Here is a 20,723-nt window from a genome sequence, read left to right as displayed (position 1 = left end):
AAGGACACACTGCAAAAGCAAGTTTTAATATTTAAATGGCCAGATCTGAATTTGATTAAGCTTCATGCATTCAACATCACTTGGGTGAACTTTGCAAGAAAAAATAATAATGGTTGTTGTTGTTAATATTAATGATGATGATGATGATAACTGGAAGCAGCAGGGTGATTTTAACTCCATAATCTTGACTGGTACAAGTGAATTTTGGCCACAGCGTGGCTTCCTCTGCATGGAACTTAATGAAATCCTTGTGCTGAGTAGCCTACACATGGGGACCTGAGGAGAAAAAGGTCACAGGATGTTCCTAACAGAGAGAACAAGCTTGGGTTGCCTTGCCTGGCTACAGAATATTGTTATGGGCCCAGCATAGCCTGGGGACACGGACAGCCTGTCCTGTTTCACCACCTAAGGTGGAAGGGGAATGGACCTCCCCTCAATCCCACCACTTTTGTCATCATCAAAATGCACCCACCCACCCACTGAAACTCACTGAGAGGGGGACATTCTGCAAGGCCTTGCTGCTTGTCTTTTCTGCCCCAGGGGCAGGAAAAACATGAACAATGGGGGAACAAAGAAGATAGAAAGAGGGCAGAGATGGTCTTCTGCACCTTGCCCTGTGTTGGTGGAAGTTGTTATGTGAAACATACAAAATTCCCTATATGTTACATGTAATTTCAGTTACATTTTAAAAATATTTATATTGCAGTTTAATGATACTCTGCTGTATACAACTCCCGTACAGTCTGGAATGTATAAACTCAACAACATGCTGTCACTGGCTGGAATGAAAGTGAGTAGATAAAATTTCTTCTGCAACATGTTTTTGTCACTCACAGCTTGAATGCCTGCCCAGACATTTAATGTGTGCTAAGACATACTATAATGCTGATAAAGAATACAGTCTTTCATTTACTGATAGCCTTTTGTGCTTCTAACATGCTTGTTATGTGCGTCTTTCCCTGCTTCACTAATAGTCCCGGGGTACATTCATAGATAAAACGATGTAACATCTAGTTGAAAATAAACAATCTCATAAAACTGTATTAGTTTGTGATCAAAACAATTTAAAACAGTATTCAGTTGAAGGAAGGTATCTTATCTTTGTACAATACAGTCCACCACAGTCCCCCGTCCTTCCCCAAAAGCTGTGCCAACAAAAGACATACTGTGCAAGATCTGTCTTCGAGGAAAGAGCACTCCACAACCTGGGAAGGGGAGCACTGCAGAATAGGCCCCCCTCTCATGCTACTGCTCTCGGAGAGAAAAAATGGCCTGGTTTACATGTTACATTAAGTCAAGCCATGTCTTAGCATAGCACAGACTCCCAGGGAGGAGATCATGGCCACTTTGCCTCTCTGCTGTAATTTTGCTGCTGTGCCATGCTGAATTTAGCCATGGCTTGGCATGTTGTTTGAACGCAGGCTTGTGGTTGAAATCCCTCCAGACTAACCATGAGCAATAGCCAAGGATTGTTGTTGGTTTATGGTTACTCTGGAGAGACCAGAACTGTGAGCCCAGATATGGATGACATGCTAAACCAAACTGAAGGACTGAGGAGGAGTGAATCTGCCACTATCTCTTCCCTGGGAGTTGGTACCTTCACTCTTAGGCAGGTTTCAGCTTACCGTGATGTGCGAACCAGGCCAAATATTTTCATCGTTCCAATATCTGGGTTTCCCAGATTAAAAGTTTTTTTCTCTCCTGCAAATGTTACTCCTTTTGTGTGTGTGTGTGTTGAAATTGTCTTCTGCTTCTAATTTCTGAAACTACTGTACTGGTCTGTTATGCCTTTTTCCTTTGCTAAGCCTTTTGAGATGGCAGGTTGACAGAACATTTGTTTTTCTTGTTTTACAACTGGATTATTCATTCTTTTTCCTTCCTAGGTTAGAAAGCCAACCCATGAAGCTTATCAGAATGAACTGAACATAGAAAGTGTAGAGCGATCTTTCATTCTGTCAGCAAGGTATGCCTTGGGCACAACATTATGTGTATTTTGATAACAAAGTATTGCTTAGTGCTTCCTCCTCAATAATTATTGGCTAGTTAAATGTTGTGATAAAAGGACAAAGCTGCTTAGTTATGTTGGGTGTGAGAAAGTTGCTTTACAATCAGCTGCTAGACCATGTTCAATGTCTTGTTGTTAACATATAAAGCCCTAAACAACTTGGTTACCTGAAAGACCACCTGCCCTTAAAGAGATGTGTAAGATCACATAGATCAACTGGTAAAATTTTACTTTACAGCACCCTACAGAATGTCATAGGGTGGTGACCTGAAAAAGGGCATTTTCTGCTGTTTCCCTGTACTATGGAATGTCGTTCTCTCTGCCATACATGAAGTAGCAACCATCAAAACTTTTTGCCCAGGCTTTCCCGGTCCCAAGAGATTGGACCCTGCTTTATGTGTTTGAATCTCCTGTATTTTGTTTGATTCACTTTTATATGTTTCTCTGTTTATATTGCTGTTTTATTGGTTTTAGATTATGTTTTTGTTTTAATAATACATTACTTGGTTGTTAGACTGTAACACTAAGTGGTATAGAAATGCTTTTAAATAAACAAATTGTTGTATGTGTTTTACCCCCAACAGTTCTGCCACAGAAAGAGATGAATGGTTAGAAGCCATCTCCAGGTCAATCGAAGAATATACAAAGAAAAGAATCACTTTTAACCCCAGTAAAAGTATTGAAGAGGTATGTCCAAATTGTTCTGGTCCAGATTGTTGCTTGTACACACCGTATGGCAGAGATGGTGATTTGGGTCCATAGACCTGTTACGCATGCCAAAGGCACAAGGGTTTAATGCCAGGAGAAAAGGCCGGTTGTTTGTCCTGTGTTGATAACCGTTACATAGCTATTGTGTTACTGGTGAGTGATTTTTCAGTAGTACATTAGGGGAAACATCTTAACAGTAAGAACAGTTCAACTGTGGAATCAATTACCTAGTAGAGTGATCTTCTGTTGAAGGCCTTGTAGGCCATCAGAGTCCAACTTGATACTTGACCCAGGAAATCCAGAGCTAGGGCATAGCCAACAGATAACCTCCAGCATGAAGACCTCCAGTGAGGGAGAGACCATTACTCTACTAGGTACTTGGTCCCAGGTACTTCTTACTGTAAGAAGTTTTAAGAAAAATAATAGCAGGGGAGGGGAACCTCTGACCTGCAAGCCTAGTAAGGCCCAGCAAGGGTTGTGATTTGGCATGCAGGCCATTTTCTTCAAATTGCACTCACCTGTAATGTCAGGTGTGGGGCAGGTAAGGATGTAGCTACAAAAGAACAGTCAGGAGCTTAAAATGAGCTCCTGATTGTTCCTTTGCATGTGTGGCTCACTGATGGCTCCAGTCATCTGGATGGCACTGACTGTGAGCCCCATTGGGACCAACTGCATGAAGGAGTTCTCTGTTAGGAACTCCCTTGTGCAGCATAAAGGGCTTGCTGTCAGCAAAACCCACTTTGCCCATTTGCTGGTGTGATTTGGATTCAGCCTGCACCTGCAAATGGCCTTTCCCCCCCTCTGTTCTGCCTCGCTGGTAGGTTTCAGTTCCCCACCAGATGCTTGATAGTAAAGTAACAAATGCTGCTAAAACATGCTCCTCTTTGGGGAGTTTTCCTGCAGTTGAATCTCAAATATATGCAAGAGGCCCAAATGATCTCCTCCCCCTATGCCTCCTTGATGAAAGCTTTGTGTTCCCTTCCCTCCCCACACCCCCAAATTCACACTGACGTCTGCTAAAAACAATTCAGTTTAATTTCATCAACTGGTGAAGAGTTGTAATATGTACCGCACTAGTTAGAAAACTAGAACATTGTGGTGGTTGTTTCTTTAAATCTGTGATCATGTGAGATCTTCTTTCCTCTCTCCCTTAGGCAGACCCAGAAAAAGAGACCGAAGATAGTCCTATAGGGTCAAAGGCGCCAATCTGGATTCCTGATACTAGAGCTACCATGTGTATGATCTGTACTAGTGAGTTCACACTCACATGGAGAAGACACCATTGCAGAGCATGTGGGAAGGTTGGAAACATTTCACAGCCATATTGTAGCTACTGTATTAATCAAAATATTCTGTGGTTGGACTTGACTGCAGCCTGTTAAAGAAATGTTGCAGTTTTGATAAGATCACACTGCAGTGCATTCAATGAGCTGGGGCGACTTCCCTATGAATCAAGCCACAATTTTGGCTTTTAAGTCTAGCGGGGAAAGCAAGTAAGGGGGAGGGGGGACGGGGACAGGGTAGAGATGTCCAAAACGATGTATTATGTGGGGAAAGTGGACACAGGAATGTTTTTCTCCCTCTTTCATAATACTAGAACCTGGATGAAGCTGAATGTTAGAACCTTCTAAAGAAGTGATATGTTAAAAGATTCAGGACAGAGGATATATATATATATAAACTTTCTCCATACAATGCATGGGAATTTGCTTCCCCAAGATGTAATGGTGTTCAGAAACTTTGACGGCTTTAAAACAGGATTAGAAAGAAATCAAAGAGGATAAGTGCTATGACTGTCTGCTTGTCAGGATGGCTATATGTTGCTTCCTGTATTGAAGATGGCATGCCTTTGAATACCAGCTGCTGGGGAGCCCGAGTGAGAATAGTGCTGTTGTATAGGCATCTGCTTGACCACTGTGGAAAAAGGCTGCTGGACTAGATGGGTCACTGGCCTGATCCAGCAGGACTCTAATAGGAAAGCTCTCTGATTGTTTTGAACCACATATCTTTATCATCTTAAAATGTAAACTAGAGATGTGTGGTGTGTGTACTTCATGTTTCTTTTCCTTTTCCAGATAATCTGCCAAGCTTGTTCATCAAATAAGCATGGGCTAGACTATATGAAACATCACTCTGCAAGAGTATGTGACTATTGCTTTAATGAGTTACAAAAACAGGGTAAGGTAAAAACTTTGTCTAAAGCTAAACCAGCTTTTCAATTTTTGATGCTTCTCTTTTTGCTACAAACATGTTTTCAGGGCATGTGAACCCCCTAAATTGGAGCAGTCTTCATTTTAGCATGCCTTGTAGTGGCACAATTTTTTGAGGATTAAATAGAACAGAATCAAATTCCCAAAAGACAATAATAATGCAATATTGTTTTAGTTTTAAACAGTGTGGTTCTCCAGATGAAAATATACCGCTCAGATTAATATCCTTTCCTGCTTTACTCATGTTTTACATAACATGGATTAACTCGCATTGCATTTTATAGTTGATTTAATATGGATAGCAGTAAAAGCTTACATCTGTTATGCAGCAGTTTTGCAAGAGAATATTGTTTTAACCATCACCCCCAAATACTTGTCCACCATCCTGCTGTGTTCAGAAGGCAGGCTTATTCACTGAAAATGGGACCATAGGTTTAAGCACATTCAAAACTGCAATATATGTACAAACAGTTCTGGTTACAGGTAGGTAGCCGTGTTGGTCTGGATCGAAGTAAAATAAAAAAAATTCCTTCAGTAGCACCTTAAAGACCAACTAAGTTTTTATTTTGGTATGAGCTTTCGTGTGCACACGAAAGCTCATACCAAAATAAAAACTTAGTTGGTCTTTAAGGTGCTACTGAAGGAATTTTTTTTATGTACAAACAGTGGCAGAGTTTCATGCTCTGGCACTGGGGGCGGAGAGCAGGTGTGGCTGGGCGTGTCCTGGGGACATAGTGCGCTGCCTGCAGGGGCGTGGCATGCACCTGCGGAGGCGTGGCACCCAGTGCGGGCGGGGGGGGCACACCTCTTCCTCTGCCAGTGTGTACAAATAGTATGTGAGAAACTAGAATGGTGGTGGCGCCCGCCCTGTGGAACGCCCTCCCATCAGATGTCAAAGAGAAAAACAGCTACCAGATTTTTAGAAGACATCTGAAGGCAGCAATGTTTAGGGAGGCTTTTAATGTTTAATAGATTATTTTATTTCATTTTTCTGTTGGAAGCCGCCCAGAGTGGCTGGGGAAACCCAGCCAGATGGGCGGGGTATAAATAATAAATAATAATAATAATTATTATTAGAATGACAATCTCCGGGTGGGCAGATGGTGTGCACTTAAAACTTGCAATTCGTGAAGAAATTCACTCTAAATTGATGTTTCCATTTGTATGAAGTACAAAAGTAACTGTTTCCATTTCAGATAAGCTGAACACACCTCCTAAAAATGGTTCCCCAGTAAATCACAGAACTCCGTCTAGCACCTTATCCACAGTGTTGCACAGTATCCCATCTGGAAGAAAGCAGAAAAAGATCCCAGCTGCTCTTAAGGAAGTATGTGTTGCATAGTATTAAGTATTAAATTATCTGTTTTTATTAATGGCGCCATTGCTAATCTTTAGTAAACTGCTTTTAGAAGGGATATCTTTTCAAGTGTAGCATCTTATTTTTTTTTGGTATAGACTTTTAATAGGACAGATAGTTGAAATATATTTAGTCAGGTGTGGTTGAAGATTAATTTGCACTGTGCTGCTCCCTTGGTGCAACCACTGCCACTATCAATCCTCCTCCTCTGCCCCAGATATTATACAGTATTGCCCTGTGTTACCTGTCTCCAATTCCTTCCATGGCTAGGGAATTTGAATTGTGGGAAGCATGGTGGAATGAAACTTTCCTCCCTCTTACCTCTTATTATGGGACCAAGTACATGACTAGTTCGATTCAAGCCAGGTACAAACCAGGGATCCCAACGCTAAACTTGAGTCCTTTCAGAGTTAAACTAAACTTTGCAAAAATCCTCCTGGGCACATAGACAGAAGAGATAACTATGTGAGGTCCTTTGGTTTAGTATGTAGAAACCTGACCATTATAATTCTTGTGCTTCTTGCAATTGGTGAAATACCAGTGATTTGCACACACATTTCTATTTTGGTCACCAGGTAAAAGAGTGGGAAGGGCTGTCCTTCTTAACTTCCTCACTACTTGCTTCAACATTCTTGGGCAAAGTACTTGTGCTCCAGTAGGCCACAGATGTTGTTGCAGGCTTCCATTTATACAGTTGTACCAATATTATACTGCACCACGTGGGAAGTGAATTGTCACAATGCAGCATTCCCAAAGTGAAAGAGAGAAATAGAGTCTTTTAGATGGAGGAGACTGCTCAGGAGACCCATAGGAGAGTTATAGAGAGAGATGACAGGGGGGGGGGCTTCTACAATTCTACAATGCTGGGTATGATTTTTGTGAATGTATGTTCATGTTCACTGTTCTAAATTTAAAAATGACTGGATAATTATTTGTTAAGCATGCAAAAAGGAACATATATTTATGCATATGAATTGCTATCTTGGGGACTGTTGAATATTTACGGTGCTCACATTTAGTATGGTAGTAAGGTAAAGGGACCCCTGACCATTAGGTCCAGTCATGACCGACTCTGGGGTTGTGGTGCTCATCTCGCATTATTGGCCGAGGGAGCCGGCGTACAGCTTCCTGGTCATATGGCCAGCATGTCACAGCCGCTTCTGGCAAACCAGAGCAGCACATGGAAACGCCATTTACCTTCCTGCTGTAGTGGTACCTGTTTATCTACTTGCACTTTGATGTGCTTTCGAACTGCTAGGTTGGCAGGAGCAGGCAGGGCCGTCTCAAGCATGTCTGGCGCCGTGGTGCGGAGATCGCTCTGGCGCCCCCGCCCTGGTGGGCGGGCACAGCACGCAGCACAGCTTTGCCGTGCGGCGCCCCCCTGCCGGCCCGGCGCCCTGGCGCCCCACGCCACCCAGCCTACCCCTAGAGCCGGCCCTGGGAGCAGGGACCGAACAACGGGAGCTCAGCCCGTCACGGGGATTCGAACCACCGACCTTCTGATCAGCAAGCCCTAGGCTCTGTGGTTTAACCCACAGCGCCACCCGCGTCCCTAGCATAGTAGTACTGTGTGCTATTTCTTTGCATATACTGATACAGAGTATTCGTAGAATCTCAATTAGGCAACCTTTCCCCCCTTGTCTGCTTCCCATCATACAGCCTGAGGAATTTCATGAAACAAATTATTTATGTAGTTTGATTGTGTTCATATACCAGCTGTTGCTGTAGGAAACCTTTTAGCACCCCGTTGTTCGGAGTTACTTTAATTCTTGATGTATTCTCTCTGTGTATTGCACATGCACATTCCCCGGAAAAGATGTTACGAGCGGTACCTTCAATATGCTGCCTTGATAGATTGTTGACACACAAAAGTTCAGTGTGCCATTTGGCCCATCTCTCTCTCTCTAGGGATGCTGTCTTACTGCCAAATAATTTTTCATGCTGAAGGCGTCTCTTTCTGGAAAAGTGGTGAATTTATTTAAATACCTTTTAGTTTTATTACCCTTTATAGCTATGTCCTGTTGAAAATAGTCTTGGGTGCTTTCATCCATACTGTTCACATTGAACTGTACTTAAAGCTGCAGTTAGGAATTTAAAAAGGTGTGTTTAAATCCTCTCTCTACAGTTTGCATTAAAATTACCATTATAGGGCAAAATGTAGGAAGATGCATCTAATGGAAAATATTAATTAGAACAATAACTTTCTTTTATAGCACTTTCTGTCAGGGAATATACCTGGCATGCATTGCAGTCACTTTCATTGTTCTGATTTGAGACTAACATGTCCCAACTACTCATTCTAATCTAACCCAGTCATCCTTGCCTTTTAATAGTCCCTGGAATCATCTCATGGTAGCCTTAGGTTACTAAAACGTTATTACTCATCTTTCTGAAAAGCAGTGAAAATAAAAAATTGAGACAATTTCATGGTTTGGAATCCCCCTTGGGACGTAACAGACACCTATTGTAGGAAAGCCACTCCACATTTTGGAGAGAATATCTGTGGTCTGCATTGTGGGAGTAGAAGAATATCTGCAATATGTTTTACGTTGCTTCACCTTAGCATGTGAACAGCTCACATGCATACATATGGAACATACAGCATGCTCAGAGAACATTGTATACCACCTTCCATTTCAAGGAAATGTCTCCTCTTCTTCCAGCTCTTTCATTAACTAACTCCTGGTTTGTACTGAGATTCTTTGTTGTTGTTGTTTAGTCGTTTAGTCGTGTCCGACTCTTCGTGACCCCATGGACCATAGCACGCCAGGCACTCCTGTCTTGCACTGCCTCCCGCAGTTTGGTCAAACTCATGTTCGTAGCTTCGAGAACACTGTCCAACCATCTTGTCCTCTGTCGTCCCCTTCTCCTAGTGCCCTCAATCTTTCCCAACATCAGGGTCTTTTCCAAGGATTCTTCTCTTCTCATGAGGTGGCCAAAGTATTGGAGCCTCAGCTTCACGATCCGTCCTTCCAGGGAGCACTCAGGGCTGATTTCCTTAAGAATGGATAGGTTTGATCTTCTTGCAGTCCATGGGACTCTCAAGAGTCTCCTCCAGCACCATAATTCAAAAGCATCAATTCTTCGGCGATCAGCCTTCTTTATGGTCCAACTCTCACTTCCATACATCACTACTGGGAAAACCATAGCTTTAACTATACGGACCTTTGTCGGCAAGGTGATGTCTCTGCTTTTTAAGATGCTGTCTAGGTTTGTCATTGCTTTTCTCCCAAGAAGCAGGCGTCTTTTAATTTCGTGACTGCTGTCACCATCTGCAGTGATCAAGGAGCCCAAGAAAGTAAAATCTCTCACTGCCTCCATTTCTTCCCCTTCTATTTGCCAGGAGGTGATGGGACCAGTGGCCATGATCTTGGTTTTTTTGATGTTGAGCTTCAGACCATATTTTGCGCTCTCCTCTTTCACCCTCATTAAAAGGTTCTTTAATTCCTCCTCGCTTTCTGCCATCAAGGTTGTGTCATCTGCATATCTGAGGTTGTTGATATTTCTTCCAGCAATCTTAATTCCGGCTTGGGATTCATCTAGTCCAGCCTTTCGCATGATGAATTCTGCATATAAGTTAAATAAGCAGGGAGACAATATACAACCTTGTCGTACTCCTTTCCCAATTTTGAACCAATCAGTTGTTCCATATCCAGTTCTAACTGTAGCTTCTTGTCCCACATAGAGATTTCTCAGGAGACAGATGAGGTGATCAGGCACTCCCATTTCTTTAAGAACTTGCCATAGTTTGCTGTGGTCGACACAGTCAAAGGCTTTTGCATAGTCAATGAAGCAGAAGTAGACGTTTTTCTGGAACTCTCTAGCTTTCTCCATAATCCAGCGCATGTTTGCTATTTGGTCTCTGGTTCCTCTGCCCTTTCGAAATCCAGCTTGCACTTCTGGGAGTTCTCGGTCCACATACTGCCTAAGCCTGCCTTGTAGAATTTTAAGCATAACCTTGCTAGCGTGTGAAATGAGCGCAATTGTGCGGTAGTTGCAGCATTCTTTGGCACTGCCCTTCTTTGGAATTGGGATGTAGACTGATCTTCTCCAATCCTCTGGCCATTGCTGAGTTTTCCAAACTTGCTGGCATATTGGGTGTAGCACCTTAACAGCATCATCTTTTAAAATTTTAAACAGTTCAGCTGGAATATCATCACTTCCACTGGCCTTGTTATTAGCAATGCTTTCTAAGGCCCATTTGACTTCACTCTCCAAGATGTCTGGCTCAAGGTCAGCAACCACACTACCTGAGGTGTACGAGACCTCCGTATCTTTCTGGTATAATTCCTCTGTGTATTCTTGCCACCTCTTCTTGATGTCTTCTGCTTCTGTTAGGTCCTTACCACTTTTGTCCTTGATTATGGTAATCTTTGTACGAAATGTTCCTTTCATATCTCCAATTTTCTTGAACAGATCTCTGGTTTTCCCCATTCTATTGTTTTCCTCTATTTCTTTGCATTGCTCATTTAAGAAGACCCTCTTGTCTCTCCTTGCTGTTTTTTGGAAATCTGCATTCAGTTTCCTGTATCTTTCCCTATCTCCCTTGCATTTTGCTTGCCTCCTCTCCTCCGCTATTTGTAAGGCCTCGTTGGACAGCCATTTTGCTTTCTTGCATTTCCTTTTCCTTGGGATGGTTTTCATTGCTGCCTCCTGTATAATGTTACGAGCCTCCATCCATAGTTCTTCAGGCACTCTGTCCACCAAATCTAAATCCTTAAACCTGTTCCTCACTTCCACTGTGTATTCATAAGGGATTTGATTCAGATTGTATCTTACTGGCCCAGTGGTTTTTCCTACTTTCTTCAGTTTAAGCTGGAATTTTGCTATAAGAAGCTGATGATCTGAGTTACAGTCAGCTCCAGGTCTTGTTTTTGCTGACTGTATGGAGCTTCTCCATCTTTGGCTGCAGAGAATATAATCAATCTGATTTTGATGCTGTCCATTTGGTGATATCCATGTGTAGAGTCGTCTCTTGTGTTGTTGGAATAGAGTGTTTGTGATGACCAGCTTGTTCTCTTGACAGAACTCTATTAGCCTTTGCCCTGCTTCATTTTGAACTCCAAGGCCAAACTTGCCAGTTGTTCCTTTTATCTCTTGATTCCCTACTTTAGCATTCCAGTCCCCTGTAATGAGAAGAACATCCTTCTTTGGTGTCATTTCTAGAAGGTGTTGTAGGTCTTCATAGAATTGGTCAATTTCACTTTCTTCAGCACCGGTAGTTGGTGCATAAACTTGGATTACTGTGATGTTAAAAGGTCTGCCTTGGATTCGTATCGAGATCATTCTGTCATTTTTGAGATTGCATCCCATTACAGCTTTTGCCACTCTTTTGTTGACTATGAGGGCCACTCCATTTCTGCTACAGGATTCTTGCCCACAGTAGTAGATATGATAGTCATCCGAACTGAATTCGCCCATTCCCTTCCATTTTAGTTCACTGATGCCCAGGATGTCGATATTTATTCTTGTCATCTCATTTTTGACCACATCCAGCTTACCTCCACTCATGGTTCTTACATTCCAAGTTCCTATGCAATATTTTTCTTTACAGCATCGGACTTTCCTTTCGCTTCCAGGCATATCCGCAACTGAGCGTCCTTTCGGCTTTGGCCCAGCCGCTTCATCAGCTCTGAATCTACTTGTACTTGTCCTCCGCTCTTCCTCAGTAGCATGTTGGACGCCTTCCGACCTGAGGGGCTCATCTTCCAGCGTCATAACTTTTATATGCCTGAGATTCTAGATTATATTTATTGCCATATTTCAAGGAGAAATGAGTTCAAGGTTGTATCCAATGCAATGCTAGCCCTGCTCAGACTAGGCCCAATGAAGTTGATTTACATGACTAAATTAGGTTCATTAATTTCAATAGATCTATTTTGAGTAGAACTTCAATTCTGCTTTGAAATGAGTGCCAAAAGGATTACTGTATAACCAGTCCTGGAAAACACAGCACGAGTTACCATTGCCTAGCAACTTACTGTGAGAGCTCAGGTTTTCTCAGCTGGAAATTGTGGCATATCCTTAGCCTCATGTATAATGTTGTGTTATTTCAGGCTTTTTTTAGCAGGATTATAATAAAGATATTCATACCAACATTTCCGGTTAGATGAAGAATGTTGGTACTGTATAATCAAAACATTATTTGTTCAATCTTATGCACTCTTACGAGTACCATGTTTGTTCTAATTTCAGGTATCTGCAAATACAGAAGATTCTTCAATGAGTGGCTACTTATACAGATCAAAGGGCAGCAAAAAACCATGGAAACACCTGTGGTTTGTGATAAAAAATAAGGTGCTCTACACATATGCTGCTAGTGAGGTGAGAAATCGGATCCCACAAGTTAATGTAGAACATTGCATGGTTGAATGAGTGGGATGATGGGAATGGAGTCTAAAGGCCTGCTCAGACCTTTAGGGGGCTTTCAGGAAATCACGGACAATAGTGGCTGGTGTGATGGGGCAGAGCTGCCCTCCCGACACTGGTGACGCTATAGCTTGCTTGGGTGGAGGCAGAGTCTGTAGACACACTGGTCAGAGCACTGGATTGGTTCTGCTGCTGTATCCACTGCCTGTTCCTGCTCTCTGGTTAAATAGACAAATGGTGTTGAAATCCCATAAGGAAACCTTAATCCCATGGATCTGGTGATGCCCTGATATTGCACGAAACACTTTTCTGAAAGCTATTGACACCTTAGATTATTTTGCAAATGGTTACAGTAGTTTTCTTTGTAAAATTAGGATGTGGCTGCATTGGAGAGCCAGCCTTTATTGGGATTTACAGTTGCTGAAGTCCAAGATGAACACTCGGAATCTAAACTTTTCCATTTGCTGCACAAGAATACTTTATTTTATATATTCAAAGCGGATGATCCCCATTCAACACAAAAGTAAGTGAGCATTTTAAAAAAATGCTAATTAAAAAGTCTCATGATTATTTAAGTTTTATTAGGGGATTTATACAGTTTTGTAGAAGTATATACAGGTATGATTGGCCTGTTCATTTCAGTCAGAAGAGGTTCCTCAAGTTCACTTACAAAGCCTCTGCCCTCCTTCTCACAAACTGCAGAAAATTAGGGAAAGGATTAATGTGCCCTGTCCTTGCACTAGGCTTTTGTAAAAAGAACAAGCAGAAACATGCTGCTTCTGCAAAGTGCAAAAGAATGGGAGCGAAAACTACATATTTCTCCCTATACATTGGATATCAGCAAGCTGTATGCTGGTTCAAGACTGCATACGTTCAAAATATACTTTCATTCTAATCTCATGGTCCTTTGCAGTTTTTATTCATGATTTTGAAAGCTGTTCAATAGTGTCTGGATATACCAGTACTTTATAAATATTGTGACAAATGGAGTTGAAAGTTTTCAATTATACAAGCTCTGGAAACCATTCTGTTTGCTCAAAATATATTAAACGCTTTTCCTTTTCAAACAGGTGGATAGAAGCTTTTCAAGAAGCCACAATATTGTAGCATGCTTGCTTTGTTACTTAAAGGAAAGAAAGTCCGATGACAAGGTCGATACTATGGTTCTGTTTATTGAAGAGTCATCAGATTTTACAAACACCAACCTAAGCAAAGCTGGATTGTTCACTGGCATAACATCTTTGTTCAGGAATATTTAAAGAAATGTGTATACTTGTCTTTTTGTCATACAAAAAGTGTTATTTATTAAAAACTTTGTCACTGTTTTACTTAATGGTCAGAATCATTTCTGAGATTCACATTGAATTCCAAAGTGTCCTTGACCTTAGGGAATTTTGTTTGTTGAAAAGTTGTAGCAGGCGGTTGCTCCTTGGTTTGTCATGGGCACTATTTCAGGCTTCCTGTTCATTTTGCTTTTGGAAAGTTTAAGGAGCAAGGCCTTTCAGCAGGCTCTCAGGCCTCTCCTTATGCTTATTTTTTATCTGTGATAATTTGACTAAAATGCTGTCCAATCTTTCTCAGTGCAAGGTAGATTAATAGTTTCTGAGCCCTTTTTAAGTATACATATAGAAAGATTCATGAACATGTAAACACTTCCATATGTGCACTTAAACTAAATTACTTCCATTGATCATATACTGTTCTCGGCTGACTCCAGAATAGCATAATGAAACGATGAGTCTGTGTATTCAATTTCACTTCAAAGAGGACCTGTTAATATCCACTTGCAAAAGTCGCCTGTAAATTCCTCCTGCCCTTGTTTTTAAAAGAAAGCTGAAAGGATTATTATTCTAACTGCCCGTGTAACATTACACCACAGATGGTATCAAATCATAAATACCGAAGTGATTTTAAAATTAATGTTCATAATCATTGTATTTTCCTGAAGCGTGAATCAGATCATTCAAGCAGGATAAAGTTTGTTTTCAGCATAATAACGTTTCCCTGATACACGATTTCCCACAGAAACAAAAGAAGGTCACATACATACTGTAGAATATGATAGCTAAGGGCTTAACAGGGGATTTTTAAATTTTCTGTACTATTTTAACACAAGCTGAAACTGGAATTCTAGTATCAAGAATGCACAATATTTTTGGGGAATAACATTGACAAGGGGTGTCATTCTCGTTTTCAATCACAATTTGATCTGCTGGACACGTCAAAAAATCTTTCTATTTTATTTTTCTATTGTATTTTTATATTAGCAAACTGTTACTTAAAATGAAAGCACTCAATTAGTAATTGTATATTTATTTAATATTTGGAAAATGTGTGTATATAATAATTGAAACTAGTACTACTACAAGGTAGGACAAGTCAGGGAAATAGTATTTAGAACGTTAGGAAGGTGGGTAATTATGCAGTTCTTGTATCTATGCTGAAAATATCCTGGTGAACATTTCAGAATAGGATACTTTGGTGTTCACCAAATTGCTTGTTCACATCATTGTTCTTAATTATTTTTACAATGTGGAAGAAGAAAAATATATGTTGATTTTTTTGTTAGCTTCTAGTACAAGGGTGGTTGTATCAAAAGCATCACTAACAGAAAAATTGCCTTGCTTCCAAAGATGAGCATATGGTCCCAAAGATTTTGCTTTATCTTAGGGAATGTGCATTTTTTATTTTTGAATATATTGGCTGGCCTATGTGGGAGAAAAAAAGCAACTCATTTCATGTTAGTAGGTATCTGTTTTCAATGGGAAGATTCAAATCCCTTAGAACTGAGGAGCTATTCTGTATGGTTCAGCTTTCCCCAGCTGGTGCCTTTGAGCTGTTGGACTACAGAGTCCATGATCCTTGGCCATGCAGGCTAAGACTAATGGAAATTGGAGTCTAGCAACATCTGGAGTGCACTGGTTGAAGAAGGCTGGTACACTCTGCTCCCGCCTCACAGTCCCACTTTGTCTTGGACCATGTACAGAGTGTGCTACACACAACATTTTTTACCCAACAGTGAACCCCAAGGTGATTGCGTAAGAGTTCTTAATAAGCAGGAAGAATGATAGCAAAATACCAAGGAGCTTGCTAGTATAGTAGTTTTGCCTAAAGAAGAAGTGGGAAGCCACTTTCAGCTCAAGGGATGGAATCCCAAATTGGCCAACTTTCTGCAGGTCATATTGACACCTGGGTGGGGCCACCCACATGCCAATACCTGGCATATCACATCAGTTGATATGAAATATTGAGAGCACACTTTAAAGTAGTATTCTTCAAACTTGGGCCCCCAGATGTTGTTGAACTACAGTACCCATAACCTCTGACCATTGGCTAAGCTTGCTGGTGAGGATGGGAGTTGTAGTCCCATCAGCACCAAGGTTGAATAATACTGCTCTAAAGCTTGGGTGTCCTCCCAGTTCCTCCTTCACAGCCATGCCTTCAATTTTGAGCCCTTTTTTTCTGAAAAAGGCACTGCGTTCAAAAAGCACTGGTCAAGTGTGACTACAAAGGAAGAATTTGGAGCACACTCGGAGACTTGAGGCTGATATGAGTTGTAGCCCCAAAACAGCTGCTGGACAGCACTAGGTTGGCAGAGGCTGCTCCTGAGTATTTGAAAAGAAATGTAAGACGGCAAATAACACTACCATTATGAACCAAGTAACAAACACTGCAGTCACAATCTAGGCAGCCCTTTTAGGCTTGCGTGAGGGTGCTGGGCCTTTTCACTCTTCCCCTGCTCTTGGTGCTGAATCTGGAAACATTTTGAAGCATAGTTCAGAGATGGCTTGGTCAGTAGAGCTGCCATTAGCAGGAAGGGAGAAATGAATCAAAAGATGTGCTGTGCACAATGATGTTGCAAGATGACCTCCTGGGTTCTGATTTATTTAATTACCGCTGCTGTGGTCTGGTTTAGAGGGAGTTGATATAGTTATAGTGATTTACTCCTTGTCAAGTAGATGCTGTAGAAAAGAGCAACCAATATTGTTTCCAATTAAGTGTCTGCAAAAAAGGAATGTGGTATGTTTATGTAATCCCTTAACAATTTAAGAAATATGCTTAACAGGCTTCAGTGATCTCAAGTGTAGAAGTGTCACAGAATGTAAGAGGCACTGACAGTTTTGCTTCAACTACTGTTCTATATTTTTTCAAGTGCTCTTATAGATTGTACTGTCTGACAATAACTAAATGAACAGAACCTTTAATATTGCAAATTAAAATAACAAAGTAATCAGAAATACGTAGTTATGTTTTTATCAAAATAAATTTGACGTGTCTCCCCCGCCCAGTGGCAAATGAGTAAAAGCAGATTCTCCTGAATATAATAAACACTTTGTGTGTATTGATAAAATATTACTTACCTGCTTGCCCAAAATATTCTCTGCCACTGTTAGATTTACCTAATACAAAATTTGGATTTGACAGCCATATGGCTGACAATCTGTCTCTGCCCCCTGTGCACTTCTTTCCAAAGAAACATAGCTTGGGTCCTGTAATGAGATGCCTGCAAATCAGTCACAGTTATGGAGTTTGGGTGTTTCAAAATAAAACAAAAGTGCTAGACGTTATACCTGGGCATATTTCTGGGAGTTTCTACTGCACTGTCAGCCCCCCCCCCTCCCCGGGATGCTTGCTGCTGCTCTTTTTAGCAGCCATTCACTTAGAGGAGCCTTGTAAAATAAGTAATTTATAAATAAAATGTTGTAATTTTTGTTGCATATTGATTTTAAATACTGTACACTTGTCTTCATTATTTGTTTTGTAAGCCACCAAGGAAGTATTTATTGATGGGTGGCTATATAAATTTAATAAAGAAATAAAATAAGACCATACTAGTTACAAAATGTTTTATTAGTCTTCCAGGGCCAGGCAAAAGGGGGACAGAGTTTTGCATTTCTATGTTGGCCATGGAGGGGTTGTCCCTCTTTTGGAAACCCACTTGGTTGTTCAGTTGGACATACATAGAGGGACAAAGCAATCCATCCCTCCTCAATCAGCCTGACACTCACACACCTCAATGCAATTCCTTGTCTATCACTTAAATACAAGGCTACGCTACAGTGTATACCACTACATAGGGACACAGGTGGTGCTGTGGTCTAAACCACCATGTCTCTTGGGTTTGCTGATTGGAAGGTCTGCTGTTTGAATCCACAGGACAGGGTGAGCTTGCGTTGTTGTCCCAGCTTCTGCCAACCTAGCAGTTCAAAAGCATACCAGCACAAGTACCGTAGATAAATAGTTATCACTGCGTTGGGAAGCTAAATGGTGTTTCCGTGCAGTCTGGCACTTGTCACTGTGTCTCATTGCACCAGAAGTGGTTTAGTCATGCTGGCCACATGACCCAGAAAGCTGTCTGTGGACAAACGCTGGTTCCCTTGGCCTGAAACGGGATGGAGCCAAGTGACTTGTACTCAATTGGTTCACACTCAGGGCTTTTTCCCCCAGCTGGAACTCAGTGTGGGTGCCATTGACATTATAAGTGAACAAGGGAGGCATTCATGATGAGTTCCGGCACGTCTTTTCTAGAAAAAAATCACTGTGCACACCTAGACAGACTACTGACTGAGACAAGTGACCTGCTCAAGTTCATAAGCAGGTCAACAGAGCTGGAGCCAGATGAATTTTTCAATTAAAACATTAATGACAATGGCCAAGTCTATCTTCTGAAGGAAAAGGGGCATTTTTTTACTCCCAGATAACTGTGTACTGTACAAGATTGCAGTCTTGCTCACAATCACCTAAGCTTCCCAAAGCAGCAGCAGCACTGAAGCGGAGGAGGTGAAGGAATACATCTACATCAAAGGTAAACTGCACACCCATCCTTGGCTCACCTGCTTCCCAAGCAACAGTACTACGGTACTTATTCACTCACATCTAGATCTCCGGAGGTCCCAAGCAGATTCAGTTTTTACAGTGACTCATTAAGGGGCAAGATACTGTTACAATAATTCAAAGGTCTCAAATATAAATTAAATGTACAAGGCAAAACACATACGTAAGTATACAAACCATGTGTCTGAAATGGTACAGGACAGCAATCCTGAAGCCATTTTGACACTCCCAATGACCTCAGATATTCCTCTGCAGAAAGGGAGGCAAATGAGGAAAGCCTTCTCATTGTCTTTTTGCTTGCAAATCCTGTCTTAAGGCCGCATTTGTGTATGAATAGGGTGAGCCTGTGACCTGGATTCAGGAACTAAAGTATTAGCCATCACAAAAGAATGGCCAGACTGCCCAGGTAATGAAATCAGTGACCATTATCAGGTATCTTGGCAAACAGGATTTCTGCTGTAAACCGCCTCCTTCTGTGATGTATGTATGATGTTTCAGGGGGGTGGTCTTGGGCTACAGGGTAGGCAATTTCAAAAGTATAAGGACTTGCGCACCATTGTTCAGGGTTCTCCTTCCTCCTGCGTGTGGTGAGTGGGGACCCTGTTGCAAGAATTTGCCGCTTTGCTTCTCAATATATTCTGGTTGGTCTCTATTACTTTCTCCTACTGATAGGGAACCTTAGGAGGACTCTACGTGCTCTGGAATACCCCATAAGGGGAAAGGAGCAGGGTTTTTTTCTTATAACAGTACCCATGTCACAAGTGTGTATTTTTTCATTATATTGCACGTTAAAATGGTGTCGTGTTTGTTTAGTTGCAACTTGCTTTGAGCAAGGTAACATAACAAGAATATCATCATATCTCTTGAAATTAGGCCTAAGTACATGTAATGGTAGGGACGCAGGTGGCACTGTGGGTCAAACCACAGAGCTTAGGGCTTGCCGATCAGGTCGGCGGTTTAAATCCCCGTGACGGGGTGAGCTCCTGTTGCTCTGTCTCAGCTCCTGCCAACCTAGCAGTTCGAAAGCACGTCAAAGTGCAAGGAGATAAATAGGTACTGCTCCAAGTGGGAAGGTAAACGGCGTTTCCGTGTGCTGCTCTGGAGCGCCCCAACCCCAGAGTTGGTTACAACTGGACCTAATGGTCAGGGGTCCCTTTACCTTTACATGTAATGGTACTGAATGTCCCTGCTTACTCAATGACTTCTATCCTTATTGTGGCGCTGTAGAGGGGGCGGGTGGCGCTGTGGATTGAACCACAGAGCCTAGGGCTTGCCGACCCCACGATAGGGTGAGCTCCTGTTGTTCGGTCCCAGCTCCTGCCCACCTAGCAGTTCGAAAGCATGTCAAAGTGCAAGTAGATAAATAGGTACCGCTATAGCAGGAAGGTAAACGGTGGTCAGGGGTCCCTTTACCTTTATAGAACATTTTGTTTATAATAAATATGTCAATATTCTAAATATTTTTATTGTTTTTTGTTTGTGCACCCTTTTACAAGGCTATATGCACCCTTTTACAAGGGTGGCTGGCTTTTGGCCCTTCAGATGCTGTTGGACTACAACTCCCATCATTCCTGTCCGTTGGCCTTGCTGGCTGGGGCTGACTGGAGCTGGAGTCCAAAAGCAACAAATAATAATAATAATATAATAATAATTTATTATTTATACCCCACCCATCTGGCTGAGTCTCCCCAACCACTCTGGGCAGCTCCCAATTGATTATTAAAACAATACAGCTTTAAATATTAAAAGCTGCCTTCAGATGTCTTTTAAAATTAGGATAGCTGCTTATTTCCTTGACATCTGATGGAAGGGCATTCCACAGGGCGGGTCCTCCTACCTACGGAGAAGGCCCTCTGTCTGGTTCCCTGTAACCTCACTTCTAGCAATGAGGGAACCGCCAGAAGGCTGGATCTCAGTGTCCGGGCTGAACGGTGGGGGTGGAGACGCTCCTTCAGGTATACAGTACAGGACTTGCGGGCCAGAGGTCCCTCATGATTGAATGGCCAGCAGCCAGGGTTCTTGATGAGCTCCTGCTGCTTCTCCAATTAAGCAACCCGACATGTCGCTTGCCAAAAAAGACCTTCCGCGAGCATGCGCAGACAACTTCTAAGCTAACTCCGGTTACAGATTCGGAAGGGCTGTTCTAGCTGCCGACCCCGCCCGTCACAGCATTGCTTCAGGGTGTGTGTATGGGGGGGGGTTTCTTCTCTCCCTCTTCTCCTCCCCCCACTCTCTCCCC

At 42.0% G+C, this 20,723-nt stretch overlaps 1 protein-coding gene across 3 annotated transcripts in view; it reads left to right on the top strand.

Moving 5' to 3' along the window:
• Positions 1-17,476, top strand: part of FGD6 (FYVE, RhoGEF and PH domain containing 6) — a 58,940-nt gene extending 41,464 nt beyond the window's left edge. For 2 of the 3 annotated variants that reach the window (XM_035128371.3, XM_088651868.1), the window contains exons 13-21: positions 707-790; positions 1,884-1,963; positions 2,590-2,692; positions 3,868-4,014; positions 4,789-4,891; positions 6,120-6,250; positions 12,476-12,604; positions 13,024-13,172; positions 13,720-17,476. In XM_035128371.3, the coding sequence (XP_034984262.1) occupies positions 707-790; positions 1,884-1,963; positions 2,590-2,692; positions 3,868-4,014; positions 4,789-4,891; positions 6,120-6,250; positions 12,476-12,604; positions 13,024-13,172; positions 13,720-13,756 (963 nt within the window). In that variant the 3' untranslated portion in view covers positions 13,757-17,476. Of the gene's footprint in view, positions 1-706; positions 791-1,883; positions 1,964-2,589; positions 2,697-3,867; positions 4,015-4,788; positions 4,892-6,119; positions 6,251-12,475; positions 12,605-13,023; positions 13,173-13,719 lie in introns of all 3 variants that reach the window. The other variant, XM_088651867.1, reaches the window with a different exon arrangement.
• The last annotated feature ends 3,247 nt before the right edge of the window (positions 17,477-20,723 follow it).

The sequence above is a fragment of the Zootoca vivipara genome, chromosome 9 (assembly GCF_965207765.1).
Source record: "Zootoca vivipara chromosome 9, rZooViv2.hap1.1, whole genome shotgun sequence".
NCBI classification, from domain to species: domain Eukaryota; kingdom Metazoa; phylum Chordata; class Lepidosauria; order Squamata; family Lacertidae; genus Zootoca; species Zootoca vivipara.
The sequence above is the reverse complement of the archived record's forward strand: the minus strand, read 5'-3'. Positions and strand labels throughout refer to the sequence as shown.